At 39.2% G+C, this 22,470-nt stretch overlaps 2 protein-coding genes across 3 annotated transcripts; one reads left to right on the top strand and one right to left on the bottom strand.

The window, feature by feature from the left end:
• Positions 1-6,667: 6,667 nt before the first annotated feature.
• LOC125902085 (apolipoprotein D-like) lies at positions 6,668-11,078 on the top strand. 2 transcript variants are annotated; one of them, XM_049598202.1, is made up of 5 exons: positions 6,668-6,732; positions 9,811-9,944; positions 10,054-10,175; positions 10,606-10,691; positions 10,797-11,078. In XM_049598202.1, the coding sequence occupies exons 1-5, from the start codon at positions 6,705-6,707 to the stop codon at positions 11,036-11,038; spliced, it is 612 nt and encodes a 203-aa protein (XP_049454159.1). In that variant the 5' UTR covers positions 6,668-6,704; the 3' UTR covers positions 11,039-11,078. The 2 variants fall into 2 exon arrangements, with proteins under 2 accessions (XP_049454159.1, XP_049454160.1); XM_049598203.1 differs by lacking the exon at positions 6,668-6,732 and adding an exon at positions 7,913-7,958.
• Positions 11,079-13,828: 2,750 nt separating this feature from the next.
• Positions 13,829-14,950, bottom strand: LOC125902091 (apolipoprotein D-like). Its single transcript, XM_049598211.1, has 4 exons — positions 14,810-14,950; positions 14,489-14,610; positions 14,212-14,300; positions 13,829-14,067 (listed from the first exon to the last, which is right to left on the bottom strand). The coding sequence occupies exons 1-4, from the start codon at positions 14,927-14,929 to the stop codon at positions 13,829-13,831; spliced, it is 570 nt and encodes a 189-aa protein (XP_049454168.1). The 5' UTR covers positions 14,930-14,950.
• Positions 14,951-22,470: the final 7,520 nt, after the last annotated feature.

Raw genomic sequence — 22,470 nt, forward strand, 5'->3', positions numbered from 1 at the left:
TTCCACTTAGGAATTATAAAGGCCACTGTGGTCTTGGGAACATTCAGTGCAGCAGATTGTTTTTTGTAGCCTCCCCCAGATTTGTGCCTTGTAACAACTCAGTCTCTGACCTCTGCAGGCAGTTTCTTTGACCTCATGGCTTGGTTCTTGCTCTGGTACGTATTGTCACCTGTAAGGCCTTCTATAGAGAGGTGTGTGCCTTTCCAAATCATGTCCAATCAATATGATTTGCCACAGGTGGACTCCAATCAAGGTGTAGAAAAATCTCAGCAATGATCAAGAGGAATGAGAGGCACCTGAGCAGAATTTCAAGTGTTGTTGCAAAGGGTCAGAATGCTTGTGCCAATGTGATATTTCAGTTTTTCCTTTTTAATAAATTTGGAAAAAAAATCCAAAATTCTATTTTTCCTTTGTCATTATGGGGTACTGAGTGTAGATTAATATGAAAAAAAATGACATAACAAAATGACAAAAGTGAAGGGGGTCTGAATACTTTCTGAATGCAGTGTACTGTTAATATCCTTTGTATACTGTGATTTTCGTCAGGTACCTTTTGCATATATGTAGGCCTAGGCAAAATTTACAAATATGTGTGTATGCTTAATATCATGATGTATTTTTTTTACTATGTTTTTACCAATAGTACGCCTGTTCTAACTCCCACCTTGTTACAGCCTCTTTGTCAGTGATTTTGCACCTTTCATGGCAGTATGATATGCACTGGGTGGTGGCTATTTCTGATGCCACCGGCCACAACCAAACCTGTCAAATACCACTGCTTTGACAGTGGATGCACAGATGGTGAGAGCTATATCTGACGCTGCTGGAAACTAACTAAGTGTAAAAGCATTAATGCCCATGCGCGTCCCAGTTTTGCCAATTGTTCGCCTGAGAACAACATTTTGTATGACAGCCCTGGCTGGGACAACAACTGTCTCAGCCAATCAACATTTGTAATGTCATCAAAGAGAGCCCTGCTGCCAGTGCCCTGCAAAATATATGTAAAATGGATGTGCAAAGAGGCGCAAATTACAAGACGAGACCCAACCTGAAAGTTTTACTTTAGTTCATACTAGTCTGCTACCACAGATATTAAAATATATATTTTCTTTTTAGATTATTTGTTAGTATTTTGCCACCATGGAAATAAGCTCACGTTAGCTTGCAAAGGTGAACTAACAGTTAGCCAGCTAGGGCGCTAACTGCTTAGTATTAACTCCTTGATCAAAACAGTATACAGTAATGTTAACTTTGATTCCTGCTCATTTTAGAAGGGAACTGCCCATTGGTTCGACATCCCATCCCATTCCAATCATATTAAAGTCATTGTTCCGAAGTCCGTTCCGAAATCATCATGATGCCCTGTGGTTAAGGTCTAGTTAGGTTTAGGCACAAAAATCACTTGGTTAGGGTCAGGAAAAGATCATGGTGTGGGTTAAGATGAAAAAGAAAGTGACAAACACATAAGCCGTGAGCCTGCTCTGCCTCAAGCCGGTCGCGGCGCACCATATGCCCACCGCAAGCTGTTCAGCACCGCGGACAGTCGGACTAATGGGATATCGAACCAATGGGCTGTCGAACCAATGACATGGACCCATTTTAGAAAGGCCGCTGCAAGAAAAGGTGTTCTTTGTTTGGACTGTCAAAGGGACAGTGAGTCACAGATATTTGTTTCTGGCTGTCAGAGATACTGAGCTAGCTGTAGCGCACTAGTGTTACCTGCATGCTAGCATTAGCGCGCTAGCCCGCCAACTGTAGCCTTATTTTTTTCCAGGGTTGTGTCCAGTGACAGAAAGTACTGCAGAAAGTGAGGCTTATGGGGAAAACAATCGCAGGGCATGATGATAAACCAAGAACACCTTTTTTATGGTGGCCTTTTTAAATGAGCAATGGAGGGAGTTACTAAATTAAGTGATGAAGCAATTGATAAGTAGAAAGCATTAACTAGCTAGCTAGCTAAAAAGTTAATTACTTCTACTTCATTAATGATGTCCTAAATTTATCTTAAGTACTATTAGGATTAGTTTTACAAAGGGATGTGGACTAATGTCAGTTTACCACAGGATGTCTGTAATATAAATTCACACGGGACAAGAAATCTCCGTAATTCTACCAGAGATGGGAGTGGTAACTCCATTGCGCCCTGGTGTCACCTCCCTGTTGGCAATGTGCGGGCTACATTGCTTCCTGTAAGCATCAGCTAAAGGATAATAATAATTAATAAGTAGCCCAATATGAAATATTGCCCATGATCAGGATTGTGCGTACACAACGATTAGCAATATGGATTTATATTAGGCCTACCTAACACAACCAGAAGTCTCGTGGCTCTAAAAAGTGCTTTCTTCTCGATCTCTTTGATTGGTCTCCCACATAGGGCGATACGATCATTAGAAGAATGTCCACTATCACAACTGCTGACAACACCGAATTCTTCTTGAAGCGCCTCCGTCATCGGAAAAATGCGGAAAACTAGTTGTAAACGTAGAAAAATGGTTGTAAACAGGATGTGACAAAACGAGAACGATGAGAATGAGGTCGTGCTTTATGCATTATAAGTATTTCAGAGGTCTAAGGAGGAGCCTGTTGCTCAAAGTGTCACACAGTGTTAAAATCCTTCTAATGGGAACTGCTTGGTGTAGGCCTACAGATCTATTTGTTTCAACTCTGCTGGTTATTTCTTTCTGGCACTGGGATGTCATTTTTTTATCGTTTTTTAATGTTGTTAGTTACACCATTGTTTTTCCAGAGAAAAGCCAAATTGGAAGTGGGATTGGATGTATTTAAAAACTAACAGAAGTGTACATTTAAGTGTACACTTACAGCAGTGTTTCTAAGGAACATTAATATATATGACTGACCAAATCACATGACAGCAGTAGTAAAAAACACTCACATGCCACATGTGGGGTCATGTTGGGGCCCCTGGTACATATGTATACACAAACGCACACACTGAAAGTTAAACATGTGGAAGGGAAAACACCCTAACATATGACGTAACATACACACACAGCTTGAGAATATTTCCTGCTGCTACTGAGGAACAACAAAGGTCACAACACCATTCGTGCCTTTTCACCTAAATTAAATTAATAGTATTACTGTATTTTTTTTTTTTTTTTTTTTTGGAAATGCTGTCAGACTGGTTCAACAAGTGAAAAGAATTGTTTTCTCATTGGAAATAAGTAATTTAATTAACTATTACACAACTTACGAATAAATTATAGTAGGGCTGAAATCAAATAAGTAAGAAAAGAAGTAAAATATGACAAAATCATACAATGATGTGGGGTTGTTGTTTTTTTGGATATAATTGAATCATTCAAACGGTCTGTCTTTAACAGAGTCAGATGTAGGGTTAGAGTTTTCGAGAATCATGAAAAGTATTGAGGGTGCAACGTGATCTCACAAAAATTCATGAAATGACCGCAACCTCTTAAAAAGATTGTGGTTTACGTTAAAATAAATATGTTTCGTATGTGCAGGATGTAAGTACGTCACGTAACATTACATAACTTTAAAAGATAAGGATGTAAATTTAAAAGAAGTCAATGTTGACTTTTAGTGTAACACAGAACATGTACAGTGGCCTCCTGGGTGAAAGTCCTTTGGTTGTTTGACCTCCTTCTTATGCAGTCTTTATTGCTCTTTACACTATGGTTTCGTAACATTTCAACCACCAGCCACTGCATTACATCGTTGTTCCAGGAAATTCGTGATCCTATGGATCCTGGCTGACTCTCTGTTGGCATTATTAAGTGGTGCAAGCATGTAATTTAAACACATCACATGCCACGACCACATAATGCAGTATTCAGAGGTCATGGTCTTTTCACATATTTCTGTGAGACCAGGTTGGGAGGGTGTTTGTAATATCAGAAATACTTTTCAGTACAGCACAGACCAGTACAACAAAACCACAAACAACACCATCACAAGTCACAACACAATCAATAACAACTGACAATACCTTCATGTTAAAGCTTCCCAAAGGTTACATTTGTTACAGGGTATTTTTATCACACTGGATTGATTATAGTTGGTATGGGTGTTGCTGTTGTTGTGTGCACCCAATTTAAAACAGTAAACAAATGGTTGTTGTCCTTTAGGATGCTGTAATCCAGACAGCTAGAAAACGCCGGTGTTTTTAACGACTCTTCATGCAGGAAAATCAAATTAAATATATATCTATATATATATCTATCATTTTAGGCTTTTAATAGAGAGCCAGCAGAGAGAGAGAGATGACAGAAAATCTAGGAGTTAGAGAGACAACATGCAAAAAAGGTTGGAGAAATCCGTTTCTGAAATCTTCTGACAAAAGACTTTAAAATGACACAGCTGACTGGAAAACCACAGGTGCTGGTGATAACATGAACGATGGCTCTGTTGTGTTCACGTGTCCCAGTGACAGTGACAAAGAGCTGGCATGCACAATACCAGGAACTTCATATCAAAGCAGCTAAATTAATTTTATTATTTACACCTGTTTTTTTTCGTGCTAAGATGTGTCAAAATTTTCCTGTGAAAAAAGCTCATTTTTCACTGCAGACATTTTGCTATCAGAGAAAAAGATCAGTTGAAAATCAAAGGAAACTGCTGTCTGCCTAAAGCCTAAAAGACGAACAGAAGGTTTGGGGGGGGGGGGGGGGGGCCCTCATATCTGCTCACCACAATATGCATAAAAGTATAATTAAATTTAAGTACTGATTACAGTCAACAAGTTTATTTATTTCTAAATGCATATAATGCTGATTCAAGCATGTCCTGCTCCATAGAATACGCTACATTTATCTAACCTTTATGCTTTCACAACACAAACAGTAAGGTCTTCATTGTCCATTAACTGGTTGGTGTTATTGCCACATTGACTGAGCTGACTGTTTGGTATGTGGTTATCCTTCAACAAAGATAAGAATCCCATTGCCTTTATTTTCATAGTTTTGGACAAACATGCCTGAGAACGTGTCACATTTGAGGGTCAGAGGTCATTTCTCAGGTGAAAATCCATTTCGTTGTGAATAGAAACTGCATGACGGAACAACATGTTCCCCAGAGGATCAATATGGCCACTGAATGACCTTTTTTGACTTTCCATTCATTCAAAACAATACAGTTCAATTGCAGGCCAAGAATAATATATCTGATTTAGATTGAAGACTATATAAGCTCCCTCACCCTGGATGATTGAGCTTTATTCTATCATTCAAATTTTCATGATATTTTCAGTCAAAAGTTGTCCCTCCTGTCACATACTGTATGCCCTGAGCATAGCATGAGCCAAACTCTGTGCTTTAACTGTAGTGTGTGGTGTTCATATTTCTATGTAAACAGCATTACTTATCGATATGTAGACAAAATGAAAAATTATAATTACATTTATTCAACCTTATTCAACCTTTAAATTGGTACCGAAAGACACAGGAGTTTGAATGACCATTGGTTTATTTCATCTATCTTATATTGGGCTTAAAACACCCCTGGTTGGTTTCACTGTATAAATTTAATACAAATAAAGTTAACTTGAAATTACTGAAAATAAAATTATACCAGAATAAAAGGATGGTAAGTTTTTTGTCAATTTCATGTACCACTGTGGATTGTACTTGCAGCAATTTGTATTAAAGGAAAGAATATGTTTTTGTTATGTATAATATGCAAATTAATTGTAACTTTCCTAAAATAATAATGATAATGCTGAAAACAAAATTGAATTGGCTAAATTGTGGATGGTGCTGAAACAGCTCCAGAGAGATGCTGGAAAACAAGACGTTTTTAATCTGAAGGCGTACATTTTGCTTTCTGTTTATGAAGTTTAACTGGCAGTGACTTTCCAAATCGGAGTTTTGATCAATGTCTGATCATAGACTGTGATGTTGTACATGTATCATCACTTCCTGTTAGTATGGTTACCATGGTCACCTCACTTACCATACTTTACATTTTGGTAATACCAACTGCAAAAACTATGAGTATGTAGGACATACTGTAGCAAAGATTTGGAGCTCTGCCTTTACAAGTGGAAATGTAACTGCTTGAATTATTTTTTTATTTTTTTTTTTTTTGTAAATGCCCAAAATGATTTTTTTTTTAAATCAAAGGACAAATCTGCCTCTGAATGTTTTGGACTGAGCTTTGAAAAACTTTTCCCAAAAGGAGGTAAACAGACTCAAATTATCATGAGACAACAGATTTATTCTTTAATACACTGCCGGACAAAACATTACAAAACTGAGGATGTTGATAATGCATTGAAAGTAATGACAAACCAATTAAAATTCAACTGAAGCAGTTGTTTATCACAATATACAGCCAGTCTGACCATCTTTTCAATGCCTCTAATGTTGATATCTAAATGTTGAATGTCGCTAATGAGCATTTTGTGTCCTGCAGCTCTTTGTCTGATTTTGTTTTCTCCATCTACCCTGCTGATAAACCACCACAGACTGCCTCTGCTTCAACCCATTTCCAGTGCCAAGTGCTTTCCAAGGCCCTCATGGCTCTCTTGTAAAAAGCAGGGCAGGGATTAAAAGTGAATACAGAGGCACAGAGAGAGCTGCTGTGGGAGCATCAAGAAAACCAGATGCATCTGTGCCCAATTAGTCTTCCTTTACACCTGCGTGTGCTTTGGTAAACACTAAGAGAACTTGAGGTCGATAAAAGCAGGAAGTTGCAGTAAATGTTCACCCGAGACGGCACTTATGTTTGGAGATCGAAGGGCTGATAATGGTAACAGTGGAGTGAAATTTGTATGTTGTTGTTAATGAGAACCAGAAAACCTTCTTTCAGTGACTCTGGTTCTTAGAAAATAGCAGCTAGCACTATGACTGATGCTTTTTTCTTTTCAGTGCAATCATGTCCTTCAGCTTCCCAAAGGAAAACACTCTTTTATTAAAAGCAAGTGGGAATACAGTCACTAACTTTCTTGCTGAGGGTGCATTTGTAAATCCAATCTGACACTTTACACTAAAATGAGAACACTGTTGTTTGAAGAAACTGCAAATGATTGAATAATCACACATTCACTCCACTTGGTATCCTGAGTGTGCTCTGCTGCTCAGAGAGTGTGGTGTTCTAAATAAGGGAATGGTACTTTCCAACAGCAATCCAAAATTTACGAATTTGTCAGAGCGTGCTCCATGAATGTGTTAAGAGAACTGGATACAGCGTTAAATGTGGGCCCCCCTTCATCCCTGTGAGTTGCATAAGTCAAAATGGTTCAGCTGCTGTGTATAAAGTTACCCAGAGGAGCCAGATAGGTGATCTCTCTTACTTCTGCACTGTGTGGCCCACAGAGCAAGTGCATTAGAGACTTACAGTGACTGACTGTGGCCAAGCAGCTAACTTTCACATACTTGAATGTGGATAAAATTATTTAATCGTTTGGCTCTTCTAGACTTTCAAAATGTTATCAGACCGAATGGGCCACAGGGCATCATGTGATGGTGTAATTCCAGCCCTCCCAGCACTACCTGTGGTGGGCCTGTTGCACGCTGGAACTCCGAGTTAGTATCTCCAATGAGAAGATCATTAACCACTCCCGAGTTTGTTTGGTAAAAATTAAGCTACAGCCAAAGACTGAAAAGTGAAAGAAAACTAATAGTGGCAACAAAAATTTGTTTACAGAACCTCTGAAGCTCACTCATTTACACTCCTGTCTTGTTTAATACATACAAAAAATTAAATCTAAAACAACAATTTGTGGGTAGCAGTTACTTCCTGGAGTCTGACAGCCAGGCTGTTTCCCTCTGCTTCCAGTCTTTATGCTAAACTAAAGCTAAGCTAGTTGGCATAGCTGTAGCCTCCTATTTACCAGACACAAATGAGTGGTATCAATCTTCTCATAACTAACACACACATGCTCCATAGATGGTCGCATCTCTTGAATTGGGAAGTGTTTCTACTATGGAGGAAGATTAGTCTCAGTATTATTTGTGTGAGGAGATCAACAATCTGTGAGTTAATGTGCAGTCTGCAAATACAGTGCAAAACAAATACAAACGAAGGATTTCAAATTGAATAGGATTTCAAAAAAAAAAAATGTTTTGCAACAGATCTGTAAATATACAGATATGGAGACAGATTCATGTCCGTAGTATTTACATGAGGAGATCGACCATCTGCGTGTAAATATGTAATCTGTAAATATTTAACAACTTCCACAAATACAAAAAAGATGTGTAAGCTTACAAAAATATTTTGCAAACATGTCACAGATCTGCAAATTTAAATTAAAAAAAGATTAAATTCTTCAGGCATAGAATTGAGATTCACAATTAAAAATTGGATTCACCAATAGCCTATCTATTCGAAAGTTGTAAATGTTAAAAAGATATTTCTTTGATTTTACAGATGTTTTTTGTATTTTTGGAAGTTATTTTATATCTACAGATTACACACTAACACATGGATTGTCGATCTGTTCACACAAACAACACTGAGACAAATCTATCTCCATATTCTTCCAATTTCAGTTAGTTCATGGGCTGTAAGTTGTAATGTGGAAACAACACAGACACTACAGAGAGGATGTGTTGTATTTTATTGCTCAGTGCATTTAAAAAACATGATGATAACAGTTTAAAGTAGGCTATACTGTTGGTGCACCAATTCCTTCCCTTAAACCTACTAAAACAGGCTGTTGCTTTACCTGACTAATTCCAATAATAACTTTTCCAACTAATCTAGGTCACTCTGGACACAGACTGGGGCTAGGTTACAATTTAATACCATCTACAAATTACATGTGAGCAAAAAACTGACGCACTATGTAAATTAATAAAGTTTACCGTCAACTGGACAATGATCCACCATGTTTTTGCTTATATGACGTCAAGTCGGCAACTTGTGTGCCAAAATTTTCACCGACTTTCTGAGTTGTTTTTCTGACTTGTTGTGAATATTCTTGTTGTGAACTCATGTTCTCCATTTTTCTGACATCACAGCATGAAGTTAGCGAATAAGCACATTTCCCAACATGTTGAGCTACGTATTTCTTTGATAATCAAAAGAGATCAAAACTTCAGGTGATAATGCAACTATTTCTCTTTCTCTAACATAAGTATGTACAGGAATAGCACACACACTTTCTCTTGATCACGATTTTGGGGAAGACACTGTAAAATATTTAAGCTATGCAAATAAGCAGATGCTAATTTTAAACTCAAACAAACCTAAGAAGGGGAAATGTGGCCTCTTAAGTCCACAACATGAAAAATGTATTTCTTTAGTTCAGAGTATCAGCTGCTTTGATTCTGCCTTACTGTCTACTGCAGCACTCAGATAAAAGATATCTTAGATCTCGTTTGTGTTTAATATTCATCTTGTTTGTAATTCTCACATTTATCTTGTTGGTTTTTGACCGAGTCTCCTCTTGAAAAAGTTACCAAAAATTAGTTTGTGTCATGGCATGGAGATGAATGGACAGAGAATGAATGAATGGGATCGATTTACTGCCACAGAGATAACAAGGTGTGAGGCCTGTTTGCACAGTGTCTTCATTTGAACAGGTGCCAACTCTCACACTCACACCTCCTCGACACCTTAACATGTGAACACAAGAGGAGGGGCTGAAGAATGACATCAGTAATGGCATTTAAGATCTATAAAAGACCCTCAAACTGAGCGTCATGCACACAGGTAGTGACACTGATTACATACAGGTGAGCAGACTGCAGCCCTGACTCTTCTCACATCTCCTGCTCCTACCTTCTGTAGTTAGCAGTCAAAGATCGTCTTTCAAGAGCAACGTCATGGTGTAAACCTGAACCATTTAAATAATGGTGCTGCTTGTTTTGTTCTCTGCAGGTCGTGGTGAAAAGATGAAGGCCATGCAGGTGATTTCCTTGACTCTGCTGTGTGTTTTGGCAGCCAACGCTCAGGTGCTGAAGTTCGGCAAATGTCCCACACCTGCAGTTCAGGCCAACTTTGATCCTACCAGGGTGAATACTGAACTTATGTTTCTTTTGCTATTAATTAATGTCTTGCCTGTTTTGCAACAATTACACGTTCAGTGTTTTTAGTGTGTGAAATCCTGTGTTTCCTCTGCAGTACGTTGGTAAGTGGTATGAGATCATGAAGCTGCCGACAGCCTTCCAGAAAGGCGAGTGCGGCACTGCCACCTACAGCCTGAAGGGTCCTGGAGTCCTCGGGGTCCTCAACAGGGAGCTGCTGTGAGTACAAGCTGCCTCAGTTTCAGGATTTTAGATTTCAGGATTTGAATATATGCATTTTCTTGTCATAAAAATGCTGCTTAAATTCATGTTTTTTGCAGCTCTAATTGTTCTTATCACAGTCCTTGAAATGATCATTTTTGGAGTGAAAGAAAAGACTTTTTAACCTCTAAATTAGTGTGTAACTCCACAACAGACAGCCCTGTGGTGGGAGTGTATCTGCACACAACTGTCTATTGCATTTGCCTTTTTAAGGCCACATCGTTGACATGATGACAAACTGATCTTTAATACTGTTTCCAATGTATGAATGGGAAGCATTTAGTGAAAGGGATAGATATACAATACATTGGAACTTCAAAAATTAAGACAAAGACCTAGAAGTGAAAGGAAATGCATGACTGTGTTAATACTTTTCTCTCTTTTTTAGTGATGATGGAAGCATTAACTCCATCGTCGGCCAGGCCAAGGTCAGGGACCCCGCTGTGCCTGCCAAACTGGAGGTCTCCTTCTCTGGTGAAGACGTCTAATTCATTACAGTTATATTCAAGTTCAGTCAGTCATTGGAGGTAGTTATTTGTGCACTGAACATACCAGCTTTGACTCTCATCTCTCCTGCAGGAACTCCCCCTGGTCCCTACTGGGTGCTGTCCAGTGATTACGAGGGTCACTCTCTGGTCTACGGCTGCACAGACTTTGGCCTCTTCCGCATGGAGCTGTCCTGGATCCTGAGCAGAGAGCCCACCCTGTCTGAGGAGACCTTAGATCAGCTGCACGGCATCCTGTCCTCCATCGGAGTCAATGTGGACAAGATGATCCCCACCAACCAGGATGAGACTTATTGCATCCACATGGACCAGTAAACAGAGACACTCCTGTTTCAACCTCTACAGGACTGTGAGACAAGGCGACCTGGAGTCATGACATGACACAGTGTGTGGTGTACCTCACCCTGTCGGTACATGATGCAGAGTCAATGCAATAAACCTGTAGAAAAAAAAAAACAGCATGTGGTGGTGTATTTTGTCTTTGGACTTTCAGGTCTTATTCTGAACTACAGAGAAATATACTACAAATCAGGTGGAAATCATACAAACTGAAATGGCAAATGTTAAATACCCATACATTGTTTATTTAAATATTCTTACAGTCACCAATAAAAAGAAATTCTAATAAACTCTCTCTAAATAAGATTATAACTCATTTAGCCAGCAACTCATCAGTATTCCCACCCTCAACCTTTCCATTTGTGTCACCTCTTCCCTCAAGCACTCCCGATCACACAGCACCCAGATCATCCACTCCATCAGTGCTTTACCCTCCTTCCTTCAGGATGCAGGTGGAGACTATCCATGTGCAGAAAGGCCTGTTTTAGTTTTAGCATGAGCCGCCTTCCCACAGCCATATGAGCTTTAAAGAAGTAACCTCCTCATGATCTTACCAGAAATGTGTGTGCACCTACTGTGGAAAATAGCCGATTTAAGCATCTATATTATAGTCTAATTTTAAACCAGCATTGCGTTATTGGTTTCAGTCTCTCATACTTCCTGCCTCTGAGCTTTGTTGGGCTTCATTTTAACCATCTCAGACTTGAAGTGTGGCATAGTGTTATATTTATTTGTCACGTCGAATTACACAAGATACATCTCCAATGAAATGTGATCCCATCAGCTCCTTTTAGTCCTTTTTTTTTGCATCTTCTTTCATTGTCCCTTATAACGGTCCATGTTTCTGCATGGTTCTGGTAATCTGAAGTTTCTGGCTGTGGAATGATTTAACTGTCCTGACCCCAACAAGACAGCCACATGGTCAAAGCCAACCACAAAAAGCACCACAAAGACTTGCAAAATAGACATAAGAGCATAAAGTTAGCACAAAATCAACACATAATTTGTGTGAATTTGGCACAAATTTAGCACAAATTTAGAAGAGCTGACAGGGAGGGGACTGGAAACATCAGTGCCTACATCATCAAATGTCCGTGCCTTCATCTTTGCTACAATGAGTTTGTAGTTTTCTGGAGGATTCCTTTTGAAAGGCACTAACATTGAGTTTAAGTACACACATAATCATTACATCACTTTTAAAACTGTATATGCAGCGCCAAGGTGGACCCACAAAGTTCACACTGTGATGTAATATGTGTTTATAGGAAGTGAATCGTCAGTCAAAGTTAAAAAAAAAAAAAAAAAAGTATGTTTTGGTAAACAGCACTGTGCTATATGACTAAACAATGACACTGCAGCACGTTGACATGAGTGAGATGCTAATCCATGCCATTTTTTTAACTAGATCCTTCCTCTCTTCACTTAACAGCCAATAAAGAACAATTGTTACTATTCATACACAAAAACATACCACTTACAATTTGTTTACAAGTGTAAATAGACAGTAAAACATCCATTTAGGACTTTTTTTTTTTTTTTACAATGAATGAAGAAATTTGAGATTTATTTTTATTCTTGTGATCTAAGACAGTCCAAAAATGTTAGTAAACATGAACCGCTCTCTCCCAAATCCAGAAACTAGAGTGCTAAAATTCAAATTTGTGATGTCTTCAAGTCACCATCATGTCGCTATAACAACAACAAGCACTTCTAGGTAGACAACTGTCAGTTCATTTCGATTGTGGATATATGTGAAAACAGCAAACTTGTTGATTTCTGATGTCATTTTCAGTTATAACTGTAATGTTTAAAGATATCAGGTTAAACACTTTGGTGCGACCTGTCTGACGTTTCTGCTGTGCTTATTTCATACACTGAGTTGCTTCGCTATCACCTCTGATACACCATATCTACTGACACAGAAGCAAAACAATGTACTGCTGTATATAGACCCACAGCAAAATGTGTTTTACCCACCTAAAAAAGTCAATGTCAGTATATGTGTACACTATATGTAAATATTTTCACTGGCTTTACACACTAACCAACTGACAATGCAGTACCGGTGACTCTGTGTTCTGCAAAATTAAATTACAGTTTTTGTCAATGGAGTTTGGTGGTTTTGATATAATGGCTTCAGTTCCCCATCGGAAAAAGGCTGTCTGATGGCAGGGTGAAGCTGTGAAGGTATTCCAAATACAGCAGATGGCAGATTGAGGCAGTGTTTGTTCAGCGCCGTTTGAGGTTACGTGACACACTTTCTGATCCAAAGTTATTGTAAGTAAACACTGTGATTCAGTCTTTATGGGTACGTTTTCTGTTTCAGAGCCGAGAGCACCACGATAAAATAAAGCTCATTTTGGGTATAAAAAAGAAAGCAAACATCCTGGGGTCCACAAAATCAGTTTCCTATTCATCCTCTATAGAGCCACTTCAGACTTTATACCCTATGACATCACAAGTTAGAGACTTACTCCTCTGGTTTCTGGCTTTGAGAGAGAATAGCTCATGTTCACAAATATTGATTGAACTCTAAAGCCATGAAAATAACATATTGGAATTCTTACGATGTTTCCCTCTTAACCAAAGAGTCATTTCGGTAAGGTGAAACAATCATCAGCTAATTGATTTTCAATACTGTATTACGTCAAATAACTACAGAGGCCCACAGATGCAGTTTAAATAAGTTTATTGCAAGTACAGTCACAAGCACCACACATCAGTCTGTAGGCCTGTAGATTCATCAGGTCCCTCTCAGTCTGTTTACTAGTTCATGGCACTGCAGTAATCTGCGTCCTGGTTGGTGGTGACCAGCTTGTCCACTCTGACTCCGATGGAGGACAGGGTGCTGTGCAGCTCCTCCATAGTCTCCTCAGGCAGGGTGGGCTGTCTGCTCATGATCCAGGCAAACTCCACGTGCACCACACCAAGGTCGGTGCAGCTGTAGACCAGAGAGTAATTGTCGTAGTCGGTGGACAGCACCCAGTAAGGAGCAGGGGGGGAGACTGTGGGTGTAAAGGGAGAGGACAATCAGCTGAACAAGTTTCCAAAAGTTCTTCATTCGTACAGTCTACAGACGAGTCAGCCTCCACAGCGTAAAGTGTTGAATAGTGATCTCCCCAGGTTTGTAATTAATTGAGGGTCCTTACATGCAAAGAAGGAGACCGACAGCTTGGCAGGCTCAGATGGGTCTTCAGCCATGGCAGAGCCACTGATGGAGTTAATGGTCCCATCAGCACTGAAAGAAAGAGAAAAAATATAATTTGTGGTGAAAGAAATACTAATAATATAACTGTTACAAGTAAAAATCCTACATTCAAGATTTCACTCAATAAAAGTACTAACTGCAAAATGTAAAAATATTAGTTGAGCAGAATGGTCCCTTTCAAATAGTTAGTAAGCTTTAGTAGTCAAAGTAGTACTCACAGCAGCTCCTTGTTGAGGACACCCACAACTCCGGGGCTCTTAAGGCTGTAGTTGGCAGTGCAGCACTCGCCCTTCTGGAAGGTGTGAGGCAGTCTCTGGATATCGTACCACTTACCAAGATACTGCGGAAAGCACGAGGAACATAAATTAATCTGTTGTTGATGAAGAGCTGCAGAATCTCGGGGCATTATGTCGCAGCTTTTGTTTTGTGTTACAAATGGTCACCCCAGAAGGCCTAATTTGTTAACTTGTGTAATTTAAATGAAAGGAAGTGGAAAAGAATTGCTGCTTTGACAGAGTATATTAAAATCTGGTATTCACCCTGGCTGCGTCAAAGTTCTCCTGAACAGCAGGCTTGGGGCATCTTCCTGGCATGATGACCTGAGCGTTGGCCGCCAGAACAGACAGCAGAGTGAGGGAAATCACCTGGATGGCGTTCATCTTTTCTCCACGACCTGTAGAGAACAGAAAAAGGACTCTTAATTCATTTAGATATTCACAAAAAGAGACGCAAGAGAGGAGCATCATGCCTGTGACTTGTTTACCTGTGTTACTGGGTAGAAGTGACGTTTGGAGTTTTGATGGTATTTTTATAGGTCAGTGAACGTGTTTCTTCAGCCCCTCCTTCATATTTACATACACGTGAAGCTATTTTGAGGGAATTGTGTGAAAGTTGGCAACTGTTCACGTTTAGTGTTTATAGAGGCCCCTGACAGAAAAAAAGATGATTGACAGGTTGGTGTTAAAGTTAGATAAGTGCAGTGCCGCCTCTGTCGATAACAGCTTCCTAGAATTTATGCAAATATAGTAGTTTTTGGATGGTAATGTTGGTCAGACCACCACTTTACTCCAGATTAAAAAATCTCAACAATTATCAAATGGATTGCCATTAAATTTGGTTCATTTGTTCATTTTTACTCAGAGAATTAATCCTACTGACTTTTTTGATCCCACGGCTTTTCCTATAGTCCCACCACGAGGTAGACACTTCTGGCTGTGAGTGAAATTACTTAACAGCTGTAGATGGATTACCAAACACTTTGGTACAGACATTCATGCCCCCCACAGGATGAACTGTAATAATGCTGGTGATCACAGTTTATTGTTAAAGCAGTACATATCATGGGAGGACTTGAGTGAAATTAGCTACTCTTATTATAAAATAGTTGGCAGTACAGGACTGTGGATTATCTTGAGTAACCAGATCACGATTTCTAGAAAGAGATATTGCTGGTGAGTTTTTCATATTCAAGAGAGGGCAGACATCTCTACAGCCAATATCTTCAACACTTGGCAACTCACACCAAAACAATCTTGATTGATAAATATCACTACAGGTAAGAGAAGAAATTTGTATTTTTGATTTGTGTGTTAACTTTCCCTTTCGGGGCTTTAATCTCAAACGACACTGCTGTCAGCCTCAGCTGTACTTTGTGTGCTTAGTAGGAAACGTTAGCATGTTAAAACACTAAACTAAAATGGTGAACTTGCTAAACATGTTAACACTGAGAGCATGTTAGCTGACATTAGTAAATGGCACTGTGCCTACAAAGTACAGCCTCACAGAAACAGCATGGTTGTAGACTTGTTGATGAACGAGCCATTTGAGTCCAAACACCACTGAACACAATGATATGAGTGACACCAACTCCAGTGTTTTTACATGTTATTGCCTCCTCTAATCATTTCACTTTCCACTTTAACTCTGTCTTTCATTCTCTTCAAAGCACATTGTAAAACATTTAGCCTCAGATCAAGTGTTTGATCAGCCCACTTGAGACTGAGACTGTCACAGGGCGACGTATTCTTCTTTGATTGATGCAGACATGTGAAGACGAGCTACTTCAGTAAGATCATCTGCCTAAAAATACTATTCCTCAAGTATCTCACAAAAAATTTGCTTTATCCCCTTGGTAATAATCTTATGAGTCCCTGCGTTCAGTCAGAGGCAAAACAAATTCTTTTTCACAGAACTGTGACAAAATGTATAAGTTCATGCAGGTCTCTATAAAAGCATTGATTGTATTTAAGTGCAATAGACCTTTTGTCACGGCAGACATTTTGACTTGTCATAATAGGAAAAGCACAGGTGTATTTAATGGTTCAATGATGGCTGCATTCCACTTATGGAAGGCTTTGACACTGTGCATGCTGGCTAACTGAAATCACTTACTGGGACGATAAGTGGAACTGAGCCATCGTTAATGTTATCAGTTTCACCTGTGCTTATCCTACTATGACTAGTCAAAATGTCTGCTTTGAAAAAGGTATATTTTGAGGTGTTTTTCAACGTGGTCTCATTCTGAAGTCATCAAAATCCAGCGCTTGGGCAGTGACTTGCGGCATCAGACACTGACGAAAAAAGCCATCCTTGAATGTCGGCATGATACACAGCTGGTCGCCATTATAGTTTAACAGTGCTCTGCGGCGTCAGGGGGATACGCGACGGGACAAGAACAAAAGTTAAGGAGGCGAAAGTCCAAGAAGGGCAGGTGGGATGGGTGGTGGATGGTTCCAACAAAAACACGGACAGCGGTGTTCACGTCTGTAAGATTCTAAAGCCAAACCCTGTGTTTTTTTCTTGAACCTGACCACATGCTTTTGTTGCCTAAACCCAATTACATACGTAAGTTGCTGGGAGAAAACAAACATCAATTTTTTGTCGTTGCACTGATGTAGTGCATTTATTTTGAAAGAGACTGTATGTAAAAGGTACATTTCCTGTGAAAATGAAAGCATATTTTGAAAGAAGACAATGCATGTAACAGGCAGAACTTGAAATGGCATCCCAACAAACAACCTTTCACATCATATCATGACCAAGCGTCAATATGTGACGAGGTCGGAGTGAAAATGTGTTGTATTTTTACTTTACGTGACTTATTCAGTTTCATACTACTTTCAACTCAGTCACTAGGACAAATGTTATCATACATTTCTACAAACTACGCATATGTAAAATTTGCGTTTTTATATGAAACAAATATGTTGAACTGTTTCTTTACATTTCAGTTTTCAATATGTTGTTGTGACAATGCGGTTAGACTTAGGCATAAAAAATAGCTGGATATAGGCTTTAAATATCCAGTTGTTGTCACTAAAGGCACCACTGGAAATGTCATGACTGATGTTAAAAAATGTGGCTGGTCTCCTGTTGTCTCCCTCATGAGAAATTCAGTTCATATGCAACTCCATCTCTTTAGAAATGCTGATATCATATGTATGAAACATACAAATGTAACACATCCATGGTTGGCAGAAACGCACAATGCCAACATTTTCTTCGATCAACTGAGCTGCCAACTTCACTCCACCCATTTCAGAGGGACATTTTGTGCTTTTAACTCCACTACTGTATATCTATTTTAAAGCTTGAGATACTCTATATATTTAGAGTAAGTAAATTTTGCTGTTAATACATGTATCCTTTTAATTAGGTGAAATGTTTTACTTGTAACAGAGTATGTTTACAGAGCAGTATTACTACTTAAACGTTAGTAAAGAAGACGTTCACTGTGTCAGTAGGTATTTCCTAGATGTAATACTACAAGGGTCTAAAGGCTTTGCCAGTTATTTCAGGGATTCTTTATCCTAAAGAATCCTACTACCCGGGATCTCACGGTAATCAAGACCTAAACAAGCTTTCCACTGAGTGTAAAAGACGTAATGCTTCCACCTCTGAGGGATTACATCTTGTGGTACACTTGTCATTCGATGGGAAAGAACACAGGAAACGCAGGAGATCCGGACACCAGATTGTTCCTGTAATTAGAAGATTGACGCTTGTTTGCACTGACTCAGTGAATTTATAGCCGGGCTTGTTTCTTGAGGTTAAACCTGCTGCTCTGATCCCTTCGCCTCACTGTGACTCTATAATGCTGGGTGCACACAAGACGGACAGAAATCCCTTATAAAAAGCTTACACCTAGGAGATTCCTAAATTAGCGGTTTAGATGTCCTAATGCTCTGCTTGCTTAACGCCTAAGTCCTTTATTAGTCTCTTTTCAGTAAAAATGATCAACCCACTCGTCTCCTGCACAAACACACCGAGGAAACATGTTCCTCAGATGTTTTTACCGGTAATGATTGTAATGAAACTTAAAGTGAAGCTAAAGGGCTCATTAACAAAACCATAATGCGGCTGCAAATCAATTTGTAGATTAAACAGACCAAAAGGGAACACACTGAGAGGAAAACTTCACCCACAAAATGATCATTTGTATCAAAATTACACACCTTGTGCTACATTGAATTTGTGAAGAGAACATTATTTTTCTCATATGCCTCTTCAGTGAATGGAAAATCCAAAAATTAGGAAATTACTTGATGAATTAAAGTAAAAGGGCGCCACATTTAATAAAAGCAAAGCAATATCAAAACATCTGTTACAAACTCTTACACAAGGGCAGTATAACCCGAGTCTCATTTATCCAGTGGTATCCTCAGTACAAGCATTCTTAGCTAAAACGTACCTATTAAAACACCTACACATGAACGCATGAAGTGTTTTAAATATTAGGGTAGTACTGAGCATACGACTGGATGAATGAGACTTTGATTATACTGCACAAGTTTGGTGAGAGTTTGTAAACTGATGTTTTGATATAGTATTACTGTTGTTAAATGTGGACCCCATCTACTACAATTGATCATGGATTTACTGTTTTTGGATTCTTTGTTCATCATGGAAGCATACAAGAAAACTCGAGTTTTTCCTCACAAATTCAACATAACATTAGTATTTCTTTAGGAGGTTCACTAACTACTAGAATAAATATTAGAATGAATGTGACTATGGACATGTAATGATTGTTGGTCTTCAGAAACAGCTTCCCTCAAACAAACTAATCACACACATGCAGCAGCAGCAGCAGCAGCAGGTCTCAGTGAGGGGTCACAGGAGAATGACCCCGCTTATTAAAGCTAATGGTCTGACCACTGCTATGGTGTAGAATGACATCCCTCCATAATTATGCCACAGCAGCATGAGGCCATACCAGGTCTCTCTCCTGCTGGCTAAGAACAAGAGTGTCAACACACCTGGATGACTCAAGAGATAGGAAACTTCACCTTTCCAGCCTAACACGTTATAATGTGTGTGTCTGTGCTGCAGGAGCCTGAGGGTAAAAGCCTGAATCTGGCGTAATGTAATGTAATGTACTGTAATGATGTGGTAAAGTGATTTCCTGGCAAACGATAGACCCCCTCAATACCAAATGAGCATCATTTGAATGTCACAGAGTACCAGAGTTTTGTTGATGACCAGGTGCACCTCCTCGTGTTGTGTCAGAAGGATAGCTGCAGAATAATAAGCTGCATGGCACTCATCACCAGGAGGTAATTTGGGGACACATGACAGTGACTTTAGTTTTTTCCAGACCTTAACACAGGATGTTTTTGTATTAGCTGGCAGATCACAGAATAAATGCATAGATGAAAAATCAAGTAAAAGGTTTATATTATTAGGTTTGTAAAACATAGAGTGGCCAAGCACCAACTTTTGAGGCTGTAAAATTAAGCCAAAAGCTGCAGTTCATCAAATGGCCACTTGAGGCTGGTTCCAAAACAGAGACAGCTGGTTCCCATAAATTAAAAAATTCCCGACTTTACAGCCCAAATAAAAACATGTTTACAGTCTGGTACAAAACTTTCAACTATACAGGAGGTACTTTTTTTGATATAACTCACCTTCTGACATTTTGTTAAGGCCCAGAGTAACAGAGATATAAGGTCAGGGCTGCTTGAGTGACAGGCTGTCTGTGAGACATCACTACAGTCTGTGAGTGTGATCCACCCCTTGCTCCTCCACAGCTCCACCCTCTCATCCACCCCTCCAATGGTCAGTTCTGATTCCAAAAATACAAGATAACAAAAGAAAAAATGCCTAAAATCAGGTTTAGCACTATGTTAACAGGGCATTTAAGTTACAGTTCTCCAGAAAAACTGTTTACATTGTACATTTCTGGCACAAAAACACTTAGTTATGCTACAAAACATCATGTTTTAGGCTTAAAACACACACACAAAGTCACTGAAAAAACAGGGACAAGTTGATGAAAAATACCCAGGGTCTGTGGCTCCAGTGCAACAGGGAAAAGCCATAAGGTTCAGTGCCACAAACACCAGTGGACTGTTGTTGTTTTCTGGTCTTGAATAGCCAGCAGCTGTCATCCACCATCATATACTCTGTAACTTTAGAAACATGGAATATATCTGTGATTTTCAGAAATGTACAATGCCAACATTTTATTCTGTCAACTGGGCTGATTTAGGATACTGATTTTAGATGCCTGATGGAACTGTAGAGTCTGCTCACTAATAAAACATAAAGACTCAGGATTTCTCAGCCAGATTTTTATTTCTGACAGTATGGAGAAGGCTTTCACTCAGCATTTAAACATTCAGGTTGAAAAATAAAATGGAATTGAGCTGTTAATTGGATATGTAACATAGGAAAAACTTTGGTGGACTCACCTCACTGATATGGAGGTAAAGCAGGTCCTATCCAGTGTCAACTCACTGTAATAATTTATGAGGTTCATCTATGGCTAAAACTAATGCAGTCTAATACAGGAGTCCTGAATCCTTAATGAAGGTTATAATGTTAAGTTATTGTTGAAACTGTTTTAAAGGGGCGCTGATTCAGCTGCCATTTTAGAGGATGTAGTTTGTGGTGGACAAGGTAATAAAAACACCTCTTTTGAAAAGTTTTAAACCAAGTGTAACTGAAATCAGAAAAAAAGTGTAAAGCTAATATTGCATTGACATATAGCGCTACAACGGAAAGAGTTTTGCATGTTTCTGCCCTGTCTTGTTGTAAACTCATCTTACATTGAAAAAAATGTCTATAACTTTCTCTTCCTAAATTTGTAAGACAGTTTCTGAGGGACGTTGTTTTATGTCTAAATGAAATAAAAAGACTAATGTTAAAATTAGTTGAAGTAGGAAATAACGGGCAATGAATCGATTCATGGCAAACTTTTTAAATAATATAATTTTTAATCTGTGGGTTTGGGGGAAGGTACAGAGTATGTTCAAGTCAATCAGTGATAAAAGTGTTAAAGTCTACATCGAGTTGTCAAGTCTTTTGATTTTGTCAAGTCTAAAGTCATCAAATTTGTGACTCGAGTCCAAGTCATGTGACTCGAGTCCACACCTTTGCAACATACACCCCACAGAATGATCATACAGTTGATTCAACGCCTCTCTGAGACAGTTTCAACAAAAACTGAACATTATAACCTTCATGAGGGAGAGATTAATTGCAGGACTGTTGTATTAGACTGCATTCATTTTTGGCAGTTGAGTGTATATGTGCATGTATGTTAAACAACACAGGGGCTCACTGACCTCTAAACTGACCCAACTCTCCAGGAGTGCTTTGCTGTCCTGCAGATTGTAGAAAGAGACAGAAACACCACACTGCCCCTCTCCTTCATATCATGTCTGCTGTTAAGCAAAATTCCCCTCAGCCCACCGACTGCGCGCACCTTTCTGTCCACCCAGCATTACAGACAACATCATTCAAAGGAGTGCAGGCCCATGCTGTAAGCGGTTGGTGAGCACAAACTGTCAGATTAAGAGGTCTGAGAGGATCATCCAGCCAACATTTAGTCAGATTTCTAGCAAATTACCACCAAGCATGTTTGGGTCAACCCTTTTGGCACCCTGGGGAGGGCAATACCTCCAACACCCTAACTAGACATAAAACAACGACATGTGAAGAAAAACAAAAACAATCCTGATCTGTTGGATTTTTTAAGTCTACAGGCAGAATCATGGAGCTTCTCTGCATGTGGCCGCAGAGCAGTTAAGAAGGGGCTGGACATTTTGCCACTGGAAAAGGAAGCTAAGCATTTAGGTGTCTTAACTATGGTCTAAAGTGCTAACAAGGGATTAGTGAGGTAAACGTTGAAAGAGGTTTAACGCTCCATGCTTAGGACCAGTGCTGCTTCAGTAATTACACATCAGTTGCAAGGTGT

Source organism: Epinephelus fuscoguttatus, linkage group LG15, assembly GCF_011397635.1.
Source record: "Epinephelus fuscoguttatus linkage group LG15, E.fuscoguttatus.final_Chr_v1".
Classification (NCBI taxonomy): domain Eukaryota; kingdom Metazoa; phylum Chordata; class Actinopteri; order Perciformes; family Serranidae; genus Epinephelus; species Epinephelus fuscoguttatus.